Source organism: Rhinopithecus bieti, unplaced genomic scaffold, assembly GCF_001698545.2.
Source record: "Rhinopithecus bieti isolate Rb0 unplaced genomic scaffold, ASM169854v2 scaffold_9383, whole genome shotgun sequence".
Classification (NCBI taxonomy): domain Eukaryota; kingdom Metazoa; phylum Chordata; class Mammalia; order Primates; family Cercopithecidae; genus Rhinopithecus; species Rhinopithecus bieti.
In genome coordinates this window covers 4,347-19,195 of record NW_016806471.1, presented here as the reverse complement: position 1 = coordinate 19,195, position 14,849 = coordinate 4,347, and the positions used below count along the sequence as shown (strand labels likewise).

The 14,849-nt window shown below is 45.4% G+C and overlaps 1 protein-coding gene across 3 annotated transcripts in view; it reads left to right on the top strand.

The window, feature by feature from the left end:
- SLC18A1 (solute carrier family 18 member A1) overlaps nucleotides 1-13,172 on the top strand; it is a 35,409-nt gene extending 22,237 nt beyond the window's left edge. For 2 of the 3 annotated variants that reach the window (XM_017876773.1, XM_017876774.1), the window contains exons 11-16: nucleotides 7,593-7,671; nucleotides 8,605-8,656; nucleotides 10,227-10,290; nucleotides 10,575-10,694; nucleotides 10,906-11,039; nucleotides 12,142-13,172. In XM_017876773.1, coding sequence (XP_017732262.1) covers nucleotides 7,593-7,671; nucleotides 8,605-8,656; nucleotides 10,227-10,290; nucleotides 10,575-10,694; nucleotides 10,906-11,039; nucleotides 12,142-12,255 — 563 coding nt within the window. In that variant the 3' untranslated portion in view covers nucleotides 12,256-13,172. The remainder of the gene's footprint in view (nucleotides 1-7,592; nucleotides 7,672-8,604; nucleotides 8,657-10,226; nucleotides 10,291-10,574; nucleotides 10,695-10,905; nucleotides 11,040-12,141) is intronic. The other variant, XM_017876775.1, reaches the window with a different exon arrangement.
- The last annotated feature ends 1,677 nt before the right edge of the window (nucleotides 13,173-14,849 follow it).

The window sequence follows — 14,849 nt, the reverse complement described above, 5'->3', positions numbered from 1 at the left end:
ACAAGAGGTCCCTCACCAGATGGCCAAGCAGATGCTGGTGCCATGCTCTGGCACTTCCCAGCTTCCAGCACTGTGATCCAAATACATCTTTTTTCTTTATGAATTACCCAGTCTGTGGTAATATGTTACGGCAGCAAAAATAAAACAGACTAAGGTAAACTCCAGTTTTTTAATTTATAAAAATGTAGATATTTTTTAGGGTCATTTTGATCTGGGATCCTAAATGGATTAGCCCAGTGTGTGGAATACAGGATACTATCAGTAAATAAAAATTTATTTCTACAATTTTAATAATTATTTTAGTTTAAACCATTTTGGTAGTCACAAAATGTGTAATCCCTCATCCCTTAAAGATTCACTGTTAAAAACAGATGTGTATCCATAGATACATATTCTGGAGTACCTATTTTGCACAAAATACTGCTAAAATGTAAGCTATACTCAGATCCTAAAGAACAAGCAACACGGATTGAGAAAAATCTAATTCAGGAAATTTTACACCATTTAAAATGATGTCAAGGAGCTGTATCCAGGAGGCTGTAGGCTTCCTAGTGGTGCTTACTTCCACATACTAGATAAACAATTGAGTAGTTTTAATTTTTTTAAGCAATTAAATATAAACGAATGGGTACAGTTTGCAACAGATTGCCACCTGTCCAGATAGCCTACACAAATACACTAAGGTGTGCTTACTTCCACTCCATAGAAGAGAATATTAAAAGCAAACAAGTTGTCAGCCAATAACTGGTCGATTGTTGACTTTTAATTTAATTGCAATTGCCATGGTATTTTTTGTTAGGCTGCATTGTTTTTGCTAGGTACAGAGAGGGATTAAAAGGGCTGGTGAGACCCAGAGAAACTCACTCTGCTGATCTCAAGCAGTCCCTTATACCAGAGCCATCTGTGCTACCACACTGGGGAGATGGTGTAGTGGAAACACCTGGAGTTAGAGTGCGAAGGCCTGGACTGAAGTCCTGACACTCACTCACCAGTTATGATGATAATAACCAAGACCAGTGCTTGTAGGGCCCTTACTCTGCGACAGGCACTATGCAAAATGCTTGATATACACTATTTCATTTAAACCTCACAACTGGCCTGTCTGCTATGGCCAGTAGAAATTATGATTATCCCCGTATTTCAGAGATTTCTTTTTTCTTTTCTTTTTTCTTTTTTTCTTTTTTTAGCAGTTGTAAGATTTCATAGAGTGAAAACAGAGCTCCCGTATAATGGGAGGGGACCCAAAGGGGGTTGCCACTGATAGCTGGAATGCCTGGGTTTATATCCCAATCATTGTCCCTCCCCCTGTACTCTCAGGTGATAGATGATTTGATTATTTCTTTATCTCCTGCTTTTAGCCTAATTGGTATTTTAGTGAGCTCTCTTTACTATCTGATTGGTCGGGTGTGAGCCGAGTTACAAGCCCCGTGTTTAAAGGTGGGTGCAGTCACCTTCCCCAGCTAGGCTTAGAAATTCTTAGCCAGCCTAGGATATCTAGCAAGTCCTATCTCTCAGTCTCCCATCTGAATGGAAAAACCCAAGGGCTGTTGGGGAGGTTGACCAAAGACCGCTTTAACTGCTTCCTGATGAATTGGGGTCATGCAGTTGAGATTTTCTCAGGAGGGATGCTTTTGATGTCATCAGCATTGGAGCATGGGCTAGCAGGCTGGTCCAGGGGTCCTCGGTAGATCTTAGTCACGGACTGCGTCTGGGGCTCCATTTGAAGAACCATTTGTAGTTTCACAGCTTCGATTCTGGAAGAGACAAACTTAACAAGGAGGTTAAAGATACAGGGATTGAAATGTATGGCGTGAAGTGCAGGGAGAGGCATATCCAACAGTTAGTAGGCTTTTGACCAAGGTTTCATCAAGCCCAATGAGGGTGGTATTAAATAGGCTTACCAGGCAAGTATGGGTACGGAGGGTCTTCAAAGGCAAACAAGAATTGAGAGTCAGGATGTACAGGGATGTAGAAAAAGGCTTCCTTAAGGTCCAGGACTGTTAACCACTCTGCTTCCTCTGGTATTGGGGAAAGCAGAGTATAAGGGTTAGGTACAGCTGGGTATAGAGGGACAACAGCCTCACTGATAATCCTGAGATCTTGCACTAACCTCCACTGTCTGTTGGGTTTCTGTACTCCTAAGACTGGAGTATTGCAGGGGCTATTGCATGGTTTTACTAGGCCTTGGGCTTTTAGGTCCTTAACAATCTTTTGGAGTCTTTGTTGGGCCTCGGGTCTAAGGGGGTACTGCCTTTCGTAGGGAAAGGAGGTGGAATCCTTTAGTTTAACTTTAGCATTCTTCACTCGTCCATATTGTCCTGTTGCCCAGACTTCAGGATTAATTCCTTCCTCAAGCAGGGAACAACAAATGGGTGTTCCTTCTCCTATGTTCAGGTGTATAATGGGCCCTGCTTGTGCTAGAATGTCTCTCCCTAACAAAGGAGGGGGGCTTTCAGGCATGATTAGAAAGGCATGTGAAAAGAGTAAAGTTCCCCAGTCATTAACTCAGTGGCTGAGACAAGTAGCTAGTGACTGCCTGTCCTAGGATCTCTTGGATAGTGACAGATCTGAAGGACAGTTGTCCAGGACAGGAAAGTAAGACTAAGAAGGCTTCACCAGTGTCCAGGAGACAGTTAACCTCCTGGCCCTCAATGGTCAAGCATACCTGGGGCTCTGTGAGGTGATGGCATGGGCTGGCGCTTGCCCCAGGCACCCTCAGTCCTGCTGCTGGATCACCTGGCTAGTGGCTTCTGACTCAGAGGACCTTTGTCCCCTGGGGCAGTGGGCCTTCCCAGTGATTACTTTGACATAAGGGGCATGGACGAGGGTGTGGCTTATTTCTACTTGGATAATCTTTTTTAAAGTGTCCTTGTAGACCGCACTGGAAGCAAGCCCTATTAGGCATGCGATTTGCCCAGCTTTTCCCTTTTCCAGAACCTCCAAAGTCCGCTTGCCTGAGGGCCATGACTAAAGCGGTGGCCTTCTTTTTATCCCGTTTGTCCCGTTCCGCCTGCTCCTCCTGATCTCTATTATAAAAAACCGAGGTTGCCAAGTACAGTAGGGTTTCTAAGTTTTGCTCCGGGCCTAAGGTGGACTTTTGAAGTTTGTTTCTAATGTCTGCAGCTGACTGAGTGATAAACTCATTCTTTAAGATTTGTTGGCCTTCAACAGAGTCAGGTGACAGAGAGGTATGCTTCCTCATTGCCTCCCTTAGTCTCTCCAGAAAGGCAGTAGGATTTTCTTCCTTTCCCTGTGTTATAGTGGACATCATTGAATAGTTTATAGACTTCTTCCTAGTTTTACTTAGTCTTTCTAGCATGCAAGTTAGCAAATGTCCGCGGCACCAATCTTCGTGTTCTAATTCTGCATCCCAGTGAGGATCTACACTGGGAACTGCCTGCTGGCCTGTGGGGAATGGTTCTCATTCCTCTGTTGTCATCTTATCGTTGACCTGACTGAGATACCAGAGACTGCCAAACTCTCAGGCTGCAATTATGGTGGCACTTCTCTCATTTGGGGTTAGTGTCTGATCATGCAGTAACTATATCTCTCCAGAATACATCTTAGGGGTGTTTTTGCCTTGGGGGGAAACGTTTCCCATCTGAGAAAAGAACACAGGGATGGCAGCACCCCTAGTCATTTTCCAATGAGCTTTAGTACTAGAGCATCCTCTATGGTCCTAATGCTTATTCCTTTCCAGGGTGCGTAACCACCCATGGACCTCTGCTTATCGGATTAGTTACTCTCACCCATGTAGCAGTCCTGCACCTGTTTTCAAACCTTTCTTGAACACAGAGAAAGGGGTCCGGGTTGCCGAATTCTAGTGGTCCTTTACCAGCGTGCCCAACATTGGGTTCGCGCTCAGGGATGAGTTCTAGCACTGGGCTGGGCAACCCAGTTCCCCATCAAGATGCATTCCCATAAACAACAGGTCTTATGTAAATTCATTTCAGAGAGGGTGTAGGTAACCTTTTGAGTCAGGATTAAGATAGTTTTTGCCCACTAGGGCCTTTGTCCTTCTTTTCCTTTGTAGGAATATGCCCTAATTGTCGATCTTAAACTTTTTGTTGCCCTGGATTAAGTCCTTTTGGGTATGAAATACGAGAGATGGATCCTGTTTATCCTATGTGCCTTTTTCCTACAAGAAGGAGAGCGAGGAGAAAAAAACGAGCTTGCTGGTTTTGTAAGTACTTTAAGGCGTGGCTGAGTGCAAACAGTTCAAACGTTTGAGCAGACCCATTATTAGGCAATTTTCCTAACTGCTTCTACAAGAGTTTCCTTATCAATTACGGAATACCTGTTATGGTTTTTTCCCTCAATCGCCCGGGAGGAACCATCTATCCTCCTATCCTGAAGGGAGTACCTCCTAGGTCTGGTCGGACCTTTGTATGGTAATTAAGATTTAAATCCCCTGTTAGGAAATCTGCTGGGTTAAGGCAATTTTTAGTGGTTAATGTTAAATCATCTTTTTAAAAACAGACCCAGCACTTTGGGAGGCTGAGGCGGGTGGATCACTAGGGTCAGGAGGATCGAGACCATACCTGGGCTAAACATGTGGTGAATAACCCCCGGATCTCTACTAAAAAAAAATACAAACAACTAGCGCCCGCTGCGAGGTGGCGGGCCGCCTGTAGTTCCCAGCCTACGTCGGACTGAGGCAGGCAGAATGGGTGGTAAACACTGGGAAGGCGAGAGCTTGCAGGTGAGCCTGACGATCGGCCCACTGCACCTGCCTGGGCGACAGAGCGAGACTCCGGCTCTCAAAAAAAAAAAAAAAAAAAAAAAACCAGAATATAGCCCCATACTTTAAGATTTTCGAGTTAGTAAGCTACCTTTTTCTTTTTTTTGGACTTAGGATAGTTATGAACTGGTGAGGTGTGCTCACAATGAGGTTTCCTCTAAAAGTTATTTTTCTGCTTTCTTCTGCTAGCAAAGCAGTTGCCACTACAGATTGAATGCATTTGGGCCATCGCTTTATATTTACTCAATTCGCTTTCATGTTGTTGCAGTTCAGTTGTTAAAGTACTGGGTCATCAGTTCTAAGGCCCTGGCCAAGGAGCCAAGGCTTGGAGATTGTATTGCATGGGGTGGGTAAGCTGGGTAGAAATTGGGGGAGGAGAGCATCTTACACAATGGCAGAGCAATCCTCCTAGCCATTTACAAACGTGCGGCCCTGGCAAGGGTGGTGGGGAACGGGTTCCACGTCACTGCCCATGTTGAGAGCTGTACACCTAAATTGGGAGGGAAACCAGGGGCAAGACTCCCTGGGTTCATAGCCTTGGTGCCTAAGGATGCAGTGTAGAGCTTCCTGAGATCCTCTTTGGAGATACAACTTGCTCTAATACTTGGGAGAGGACGTGAAAGTCTGCAGCATTAGTACCTAGGAGGTACTTCACGCTTTCACAGCCTTCTCTCTAATTATGGTTGGAGCATCCCAGCCCTGATCAAAGGCCAGACTCCTCTTATCCATTCCATCTCCCCTCACCTACTTCATTGGCTACTCCTCATCACCTGTGCTATCTCTGCCTTCTTTGCTAACGTTTAAAGATAGGAGTCCCCCAAGGCTCAGTCCTTGGATCTCTATTCTTTATTTATTCTTTCATAGGCAATCCCATCCATTCGCGTGACTTTAAGAACCATGTGTAAACCAATGTCTCAAAGTTCTCTCTCCTTGGAGCTCCAGATTTGTGTATCTTACTGCCTGACAGCTCCGCTTGGATCTCTAACAGTCACTTCAAACCTCTCATGTTCCCCCCATGCTCTTGCTTTTCCACCAGTCTTCTCTATCTCCAGCTACCCAATTGATTAAGACAAAAACCTAGGTTATCCCTGATTTCTCACTTCCCCTCATCACTCCTGCTACATCTGTACCCAATCCAACAGAAAATGTCACCAACTCTACCTCCAAAACCTCCCATTTTATTCACTTCTCTCCTCCATGACTTCTAATCTGAGGCACTATAACTTTTCTCTTAGATTCTGCAAATAGTCTGCCCTCTACTCTTGTCCCATGAACCCATTCTTCTAAGGGACTTTAGAAAATATAAATCCAATTATGTCATTTCCTTTCAAAGCTTCCATTGCCCTTGGAATAAATTCCGGATTCGTTTCTAGGACCTTCATTTTCTCACCCTCCACTTTCTGCTTATGTTTCAGCCACAGAGATATCCTTTCCACTTATAGAGCAAACTAAATGATTTCTTTAAGACCTTTTAATTTGCATTAGGTCCTTTTTATTTTCTGCTTGAAATACTCTCTTTTGGTTGTTAAGGTGTCAGCTTGAATGTCGCTTCCCCGGAGAAGCCTTCCCCAACCCTGAAAACCCAGGTAGCCCTTCTGAGTCGCTCTGTCGTATCACCAAATTCAATTTCCTGCACATAACACTTTTCAAAATTCTTTTTCATGTATATTTGTTTACTTGTTTATTGTATGTCTCCCTCCCCTGGAGTATAAGCTAGCTGAGAGCTAGAATTTTGTTTGTCTTATTCACTGCTGTATTCCCAGACCCCAGAGTACCTGACACATGGTAAAAGTTTGTTAAAATGAATGAATGAATGGATGGATGAGACTCAGAGAGGGTGAGCAAATTGTCCAAGGTCACAGAGCTAACAAGTCAACAAGCCATGATTTGAATGCAAAATTTGGAGCTTTGTGTGTCTCCAAAGCCCACGTTTCCAGAACACTTCCCTCTACTGTCACAAAAAGCCATGTGGTCAGGACTTCAATTTATAAAATATTTCTACACTCATTACCTAATTTGCTCCACACTGTAACCTGGTATGATATAATTGTAGCTTTGCTTTTTCCAGGTATGGAAACCAAGGCTCAGGAAGGTTTAGTAATTAATCCAAGATCCCTCTCAGAGCAATAGAAGGGCAGGTGAATAGCAAGGCGGAAATTAACTTCCCAGGAATTATGTATGGGTATGTGGCACCCAAACATACCACCTCTGAAGCTCACACTCTCATGCTGATAATCAAGGGTATTTTATACATGAGAATGGCTCATCAGGGCCATTCATTAGGAATCTAAGAGGGGAGCTGGAAGCACATTAAGTGTACTGAGGCTAGGCCAGGTGCGATGGCTCACATCTGTAATCCCAGCACTTCGGGAGGCCGAGGCAGGCAGGAGTTCATGACCAGCCTGGGAAACATGATGAGACTCCATCTGTAAAAAAAAAAAAAGTGTAATGGTGTTCACCTGTAGTCCCAGCCACTTGGGAGGCTGAGCTGGGAGGATCACTTGAGCCCAGGAGGTCGAGGCTACAGTGGGCTGAAATTATACCACTGCACTCCAGCCTGGGTGACAGAGTGAGACCCTGTCTCAAAAAAAAAAATAAAATAAAATAAAATAAATAAATAAATAAATAAATAAAGAGTGAGGCTAAACAAAACCCTGCTCCTGAAGAAAGGAGAGGTGTGGGGGTCCTATGGCAACTACTGTGGGTTTGCACAAAGATCCCCACATCATAAAACAAAGTGGTTTGGGGATCTTGGAAAGTTACAGGGTTGGACTTCACTGTCTCATAGGAGACAAGGCATTTTAGAATAAATTGGGCATGTCCTAAGGTAAGGATCTGTGTCCTTCCACAGGTCTAGCTTTCCTGCCTGCCAGCGTGTCCTACCTCATTGGCACCAACCTCTTTGGTGTGTTGGCCAACAAGATGGGTCGGTATGTAGCCTGAGGATCTGGGACGAACAATAGAAATGTAAGATGGGAGAGTGCCTGTCCCTGATCTTGGAGCGATGAACAGCTTCCCCACGGTTAAAAGTTTAGGACAAGTGCACACTGATAAAAACTTCCCACCGGGAGGATGGGTGGGTGGTGGGTGGTGAGGGTGGTATGGAGAATGGATAGTGCTGAGCTCTGAGCTGATTGGTATAGAAGAGGCAGTGGATACATGAGGGGCACCCCTTACTTTCCATCCATTTGCTGTCCAGTTGAAGAGATAAAATAACCACATCAGAGAACAGCTATTAAAAATGCAGTACTTTGGGAAAGTGGTTTTCAAATTATGTTCCAGGGAACCCTATGGAGTTCTACAGAGGCACCCCAGAGGCCACTGAGGAGGAAGGGTTGGGGGCCAAGAGGTATGAGTCTAGATTCTGTCCCTCCACCACAATAAGGATAGCTTTAATTTTATCTTTGGAGTTCAGCACCAAGATTTTAGAAGCACTGCCATAGGACATCAGAGAAGGAAAGAAGTTTGGTACTTTCTGTGGTTTTTGAGACGGACCTCAGGACCAAATAAAATATGGACAGGTAGGAGGTGGTCTGAGCTGGGCAACAGCAAGAGTGAAGTTTGAGGGCTCTTTCTAAGGAGCGAGTGCCTTCTGAGTCAGCTGATTCGTCCTGTAAGGGAAGGAAGAGTGTGTCCCATGGCACCTCGTCTGCCTATAGAAAAAGGTGTGGAGCCAGGGGGGACAAGGAAAGGGCAGGGAGAGAGCTCATTTGGGTACAAACTGGTCATGTGGGGTGCCGTCCTCATGTCCTAAGGGGTTGCTGGGATTAGGGCTGGTGGAACAGGTCAGCTTGGTGGTGATGGGGTACAGCTGGAGGGGAGCTCTCCCCTATTGGTGTTTGATGATGGCCCTTTTCTTCCAGGTGGCTATGTTCCCTAATCGGGATGCTGGCAGTAGGTACCAGCTTGCTCTGTGTAAGTATAAGAAGACCTGGGAGAGGGGAAGGAAAGAGAGAGAGAGAGAGAGAGAGAGAGAGAGAGAGAGAGAGAGAGACCGACCCAGACATTTAAAGACTACTTTCCTTTAAAATGAGCAGAGTTGACTTGGCAAGGAGTGTCAGAAAGAGTGTTTCTGAGTAGGCAGGAATTTAGCACTGGGGGAGATGCCACCAGCTGCAGTGGCTTTCCTTTGAGAGGAAGTGGGAAAGGAGAGGGACAGTGCTGCAGGGCAGCTGGAGCCAGAGGTCTGGGGCTGTATGTGTGGGCATATGAAGTGATATATGTTGCTGTCCATTTCTGGACAAAATGGTGCATTTTGTGACTTCATTTACTCATCCCACCCTCAGAGATCCTCATAAGTCCCCAGGGAACCATCAGCTATGCTCCAGTCTCTGGCACCAGAGGCTTGATAGAAGAAGAAAGAAAGAAGGACTTTTCCATTTCCAAGAGTCCCCCTCAAGCTCTTTAAGCCTTCATTTCCTCCTCTCTGCAGTGGAGATGAGAAACGCACAAATCTCCTAGGCTTGAGGGAGAGAAGAACAGGGCTACAAGGCACTGTACACTGTGCTCAAGACCAGCTGGAGGTCCTGAGCAGGAGCATGAGATCCGGGTTCCATGGCAGGTTTGCCACTTTCTATGCATGTGACTTTGAGCAGGTTGCCTCATCTCTGTGTGCTCAGCATCCTCATCTGTGTAGAGAGGGTTCTGATAATGTCCACAGGGTTGTCGAGGTAATCCACATAAACCACAGTGTCTGGCACGTGGTGAGCCCATAGTGAATCTCAGCCAATACTATCAATAAATTTTAAACATTTCTTGAGGCATGAACCCGAAAAATTGTTATCAGCCAGTAGCATCTAAATAGTATGCTAAACCCTTGAGGGGTGAGTGTCCAGGGGTAGCAGGCTTGAATGACAGGTGCCCAGAAAGGGAGGGGAGGAACCTGCAAAAGAGGGAAGAAAGGGTTTTTGTTGGGGGATTGGGAGGGCAACAGGAATGATTCTCACAAGCTTTCTGACACGGCACTCAAGCCACACCACCTGCCCTCTCTCGCTTACAGCTAACTGGTTTTTGGGGTCTCTTCTCTGTCTTCTTTCTCCAACAGTTACCAAGTTAGAAGTCTAAATAAAACGTTTCAGTGATGTCCATAACGGAAAACAGAGGCAACTTTATTCTATGAAGAATGAGGCCAGGAGTGTATGTTTAGGTGGAGGGGGTAGAGGAAGGGGAGAAAGTATCCATGCCACAGAGGAAGACCCTCATTAGAGCATAATGGAGTCAAGTCTGAGGTCTAAACTTGATCTTGCCGTTCATTACATCTGTAACTTTGGATAGAGCAATAAACACAATGGCGCTGGTCAAATTTTCACATCCTTAAAATGGAGGTATGGATTCTTCTCAGTGAGGAAGTATGAGAGTGCAGGAGGATGATGTATGTGGCCAATAGTGCACTCTGAATAAACGCATTTCATGTGAAAACTCTTTGAACCTTGCTCCCACCTGACCCATCTGGAGTCCTGATGACTCTTCCTCCTTCCTCTTGCAGGTTCCTCTGGCTCACAATATTTTTGGTCTCATTGGCCCCAATGCAGGGCTTGGCCTTGCTATAGGTAAGAAGTACCCTCGAAGAAAACGAGAAGCCCCTGAATGTTGGCTTTGGGTCTGTTGCCTTTCTTCCCCCTTTTCTCATCAGAGGAGGTAGGTGGAGAGGCAGAAGGAGGAGGAGTGCAGCTGGCAGGGGTGTGGAGAGATGAGCTCGTAATTCCCACCTGGAACAGGTGTTGGTCCGAGGGAGAAAACAACAGGCAAAGCGAGTGGACTAAATGGAGGAACAGAGGAGGGATGGTACTGACTGTGGGTGGTGCTGACTGTGTCCTGTTTGCTCTGGCCGCAGGTATGGTGGATTCCTCTATGATGCCCATCATGGGGCACCTGGTGGATCTACGCCACACCTCGGTGTATGGGAGTGTCTACGCCATCGCTGATGTGGCTTTTTGCATGGGCTTTGCTATAGGTATGTTGGCAGGACCTGGTGTCTCACTTTCCCCTATCTACTGTTTTCCAGCTGGAAGTGCAGCCAGGAAGCTATTCTCCTAGGGTTCTGGAGATCTTTGACCCTGAGACATCCTCTGGGTCACCCACTGCCCCTAGCATAGCGTCTTACGTGGAGGACGCTCCATATGGAGGCTCCATAGACACTTGTGACTTTGATGTATCCCTCCCAGGTCCATCCACCGGGGGTGCCATTGTACAGGCCATCGGTTTCCCCTGGCTCATGGTCATCATTGGGGTCGTCAACATCGTCTATGCTCCACTCTGCTACTACCTGCGGAGCCCCCCAGCCAAGGAGGAGAAGCTTGTAAGGAGCGCCGACTGCTAAAAAAAAAAAGAAAGAAAGAAAGAAAAAAATTCACTTCTGTTTCTTTCCATCATCTCTCTCATTCCCTTTCATCCTGGGCTGTTATTTCCTCCCTCTATTGCTTTATTGATATTCTCTCTGCTTTGCCATGTTTCCCAACCCCCTTTCATCTTCATATTTCTTTTGTGCACTTCCTTAATTTCCCTTCTCTAAGTAACTACTTCCTCTCTTTCTGGGGCTATCAGGAAGGGTCTTCAGTAGAGAAGGGAAATGGGGGCAGAAGACCATCAAAGACATCCTGTAGCTACTGTTCCAAACTCGCTAGTTACTAGCAAGATGTGAATTACCAAGTTATCGCTCTCATAAGTGGGCAGAATTCCATTGGCACATCCATTCATCCACTCACTCACTCTAGTGCACCATTATCCTTATCAGGTTTTTTTTTTTTTTTTTTTTTTGGGACGGTGTTTCACGCTTGTTGCCCAGGCTGGAGTGTAATGGCGTGATCTCGGCTCACCACAACGGCCGCCTCCCAGGTTCAAGCAATTCTCCTGCCTCGGCCTCCCAAGTAGCTGGGATTACAGGCATGCACCACCATGTCTGGCTAATTTTTTGTATTTTTAGTAGAGATGGAGTTTCTCCATGTTGGTCAGCAGGTCACCTTTTTAAAAGTACAAAAATCCCAGGGAAGAGATCCATACCATAGGATTTTCTTTAATAAAGCACTTTCCTCTTACTGCAGCACAGACATCATGAGGGCCTGATGGGTTTGGGATGGCGACAGAGGCTGCTCAAGGGAACAAAAGAAGACAGGAAGGTGTGATAGGGAATGGTGCTGATTCCGTTTGTCTTCCTGCTGTAACTTCCACTACCATCGTTATATTCAGTTAAAAGCATATGAGATATTTGTCCTGACAAGGGTTGATATACTGGGTATCTCGGGAGGCTGGTGCATATACAGGCAGGGGGTCCTGTGCATGTTTCTTGAGTACTTAGCAATGCCAGACTTGTATGAACTAGTGGGACAGCAGAATGGGGAGACTGGTGGGGAAAAAAAAAAAAAAAGATGTGCAGTGTCTTCTCTTCTTGCCTCTCTCTGCAGGCTATTCTGAGTCAGGACTGCCCCATGGAGACCCGAACGTACGCAACCCAGAAGCCCACGAAGGAATTTCCCCTGGGGGAGGACAGTGATGACGAGCCTGACCATGAGGAGTAGCTGCAGAAAGGGATCCCCGAATTCATGACGCCTCAGTTACCACCTCTTTCCCTGGGACCAGATCACTATGGCTGAGCACACGGCTCAGTGGGCTTCACATACCTTTTCCTGGGAATCTTCTTTCCTCCCCTCCCATGGACACTGTCCCTGATACTCTTCTCACCTGTGTAACCCGTAGCTCTCCCTCTACGCCTTGGTGCTGCAGTGGCCCAACTTTTATGGGAAGACAGAGTGATGCACCTTCCCGCTCCTGTGAGGGTGATAAAACTTGAGCTGTGACGAGTTCTGCAAGGGGTGACTCATTGCGTGGAGGCGGTAGTGAGCAATGTGCCCCTGAAACCAGTGGGGCGACTGACAAGCCTCGTTTATCTGTTGCCTGATTTTCTCTGGCATAGTCCCAACGGATTGGAAGAGTGTTACCCTCTGTTCCTCAACATGTTCCTTCCCGGGGTATCCCAGCTGAGTTGAGAAAATGTTCTCAGCGTTGTCCTGCTGCCAAGTGCCAGCTTGAAGAGGTTTTTTTTTGTTTGTTTGTTTGTTTTTTTGCATTTTTCTTTAATAAAGTGAGTGATTTTTCTGTGGCTAAACCTACAGCTGCTAAAAGAGCTTTACCCTCAGTGAAAAGCATCTTCTATTTTCATTATCATTGGGAAAGAGGAAGAGCTCATTTCTCTTCTGTTGGAGTTATCGACATTCTCCTGACCTCCCTGTGTGTTCCTACCTTTTCTGAACTTCTTAGACTCTTAGAAACAAAAGTAGAAGACAGACAGAAAAAATAATTGATTAGACCCATGATTTCATGGGAAGAAGTGAAAAGAAACTGCCTTGAAATCCCTCCCAATTGTAGATTTCCTAATAGGAGGAGTGTAATGAGACATTGTTCATACTTGCTAACAAATACATTATTGCCTAATTCAGACCTGATAAACTAGATGTCATTTTATAGCACAAGAGTATGTGGGCAAATAGAGCAAATTCTATAAATATTATCACACTTTGCTACCTTTTTGAAACACTGATTGGGTGATGGGATTTCAGAGAGGTGGGGGACATGGCACCCACCTAAGTAGTTCCCCATCTATTTGGACAAACAGGGTATGACAGTATAAAAAATGATTAATGCTGCAAGTTAGTATACATTTTGTGTTCAAGTACAACGAGGTGGGATGTTCACAGGCTGGGTGGGAAATAATGGCAGAGATTGAGGTAGAAGCAGGATGGAGAGACCCACAGAGACAGGCTTTGGGATGCCTGGATATCAGATTGGGGTTTTCAGACTTTATCTGGAATGACACCTGGCTCTGATTTTTGCACTGCTGTGTAGGAGTCTGCTGGCTCCAGCACAAACCCTGAATCACCAGAGCACATTCAAGCTGAACCTTTCAATGAATCTTTATCATGAACACGATAGATACCTGACTTACAGACATGTTTTTAGGGGGCTAGCATTAACTAGACTCACCTGACTTCCAAAACCAGATGCATTATAATCATCTTCGGTCAGGATGACATCTTTCTCAGATTTTGAAGGAACCCAAAGGTGAAATTAAAAAATTGTTTGTCAAAATATATAAACTGTAAGTACACATGCAGAGTGAGTGAAGGACCATTGGGATGCATTACACAGGTGGGAGTGGGGTGGGGCGGGATGCGGAGCTCTGGCAATGACAGCCTGCTGACTCTGACATTCACTTGGGGCAGGGTTTATAATAAAGACTGGGCTTGTTACAGAAATGAATGCATTTAAACAATGGGAACAATTTTTTTTTTCGGAGAAACTGATTCCTGGCTTGCCAGCTAACGTTGTTTGAACAATATGCAAAGATGTGGATAAAGGGAAGCCAATGGATAAAATTTGAGACTTTTACAACAATTCTTGACAAGGGTAAACACCAGGCCGGGCACAGTGGCTCATGCCTGTAATCCCAGCACTTTGGGAGGCCGAGGCAAGAGGATCACTTGAGCCCAGGAATTCGAGACCAGCCTGGGCAGCATGGTGAAACTCCTTCTCTACCAAAAATTGAAAAATTAGCCAGGCATAGGGGTGAGTTCCTGTAGTCTAGCTTCTCAAAGGGCTGAGGCAGGAGAATCACTTGAGCCTGGGAGGTGGAGGCTGCACTGGGCCATGATCATGTGACTGCATGCCAGCCTGGGCAACAGAGCGGGATCCTGTCTCAAAAAAAAAAAAAAAAAAAAAAAAAAAAAAAAAAAAAAAAAAAAAAAAAAAGGCAGTCACCACCTAACACCATAAAGTAAGTCAGGACACTTTTTACAATTATAGACCAGAGGTAGGTTAAAGATCATAAACGTAGCCTATATATGGAAGAGTATGAAAAGGAGAATTCCACAAAAATAGGAAATGGAATTAGCCTTTATTAGTGGCCTTATAAAGAAGGCCACTAATATAAAGAAGAGAATGCATGGTCAATTTCCCATATTCACAGGTCAGATGAATTTCTTCTAACAATGAAAATGCCACCCAGCAAGGATGAGCCACAAGAAGTTTTCTATGAAAGTGTCATAGAATAGCACTCCATTCCGCTGTGGGACAGTTGAAGAGATGCATTTTTCCCTCGTGAGAGGGAGGAGGTGCA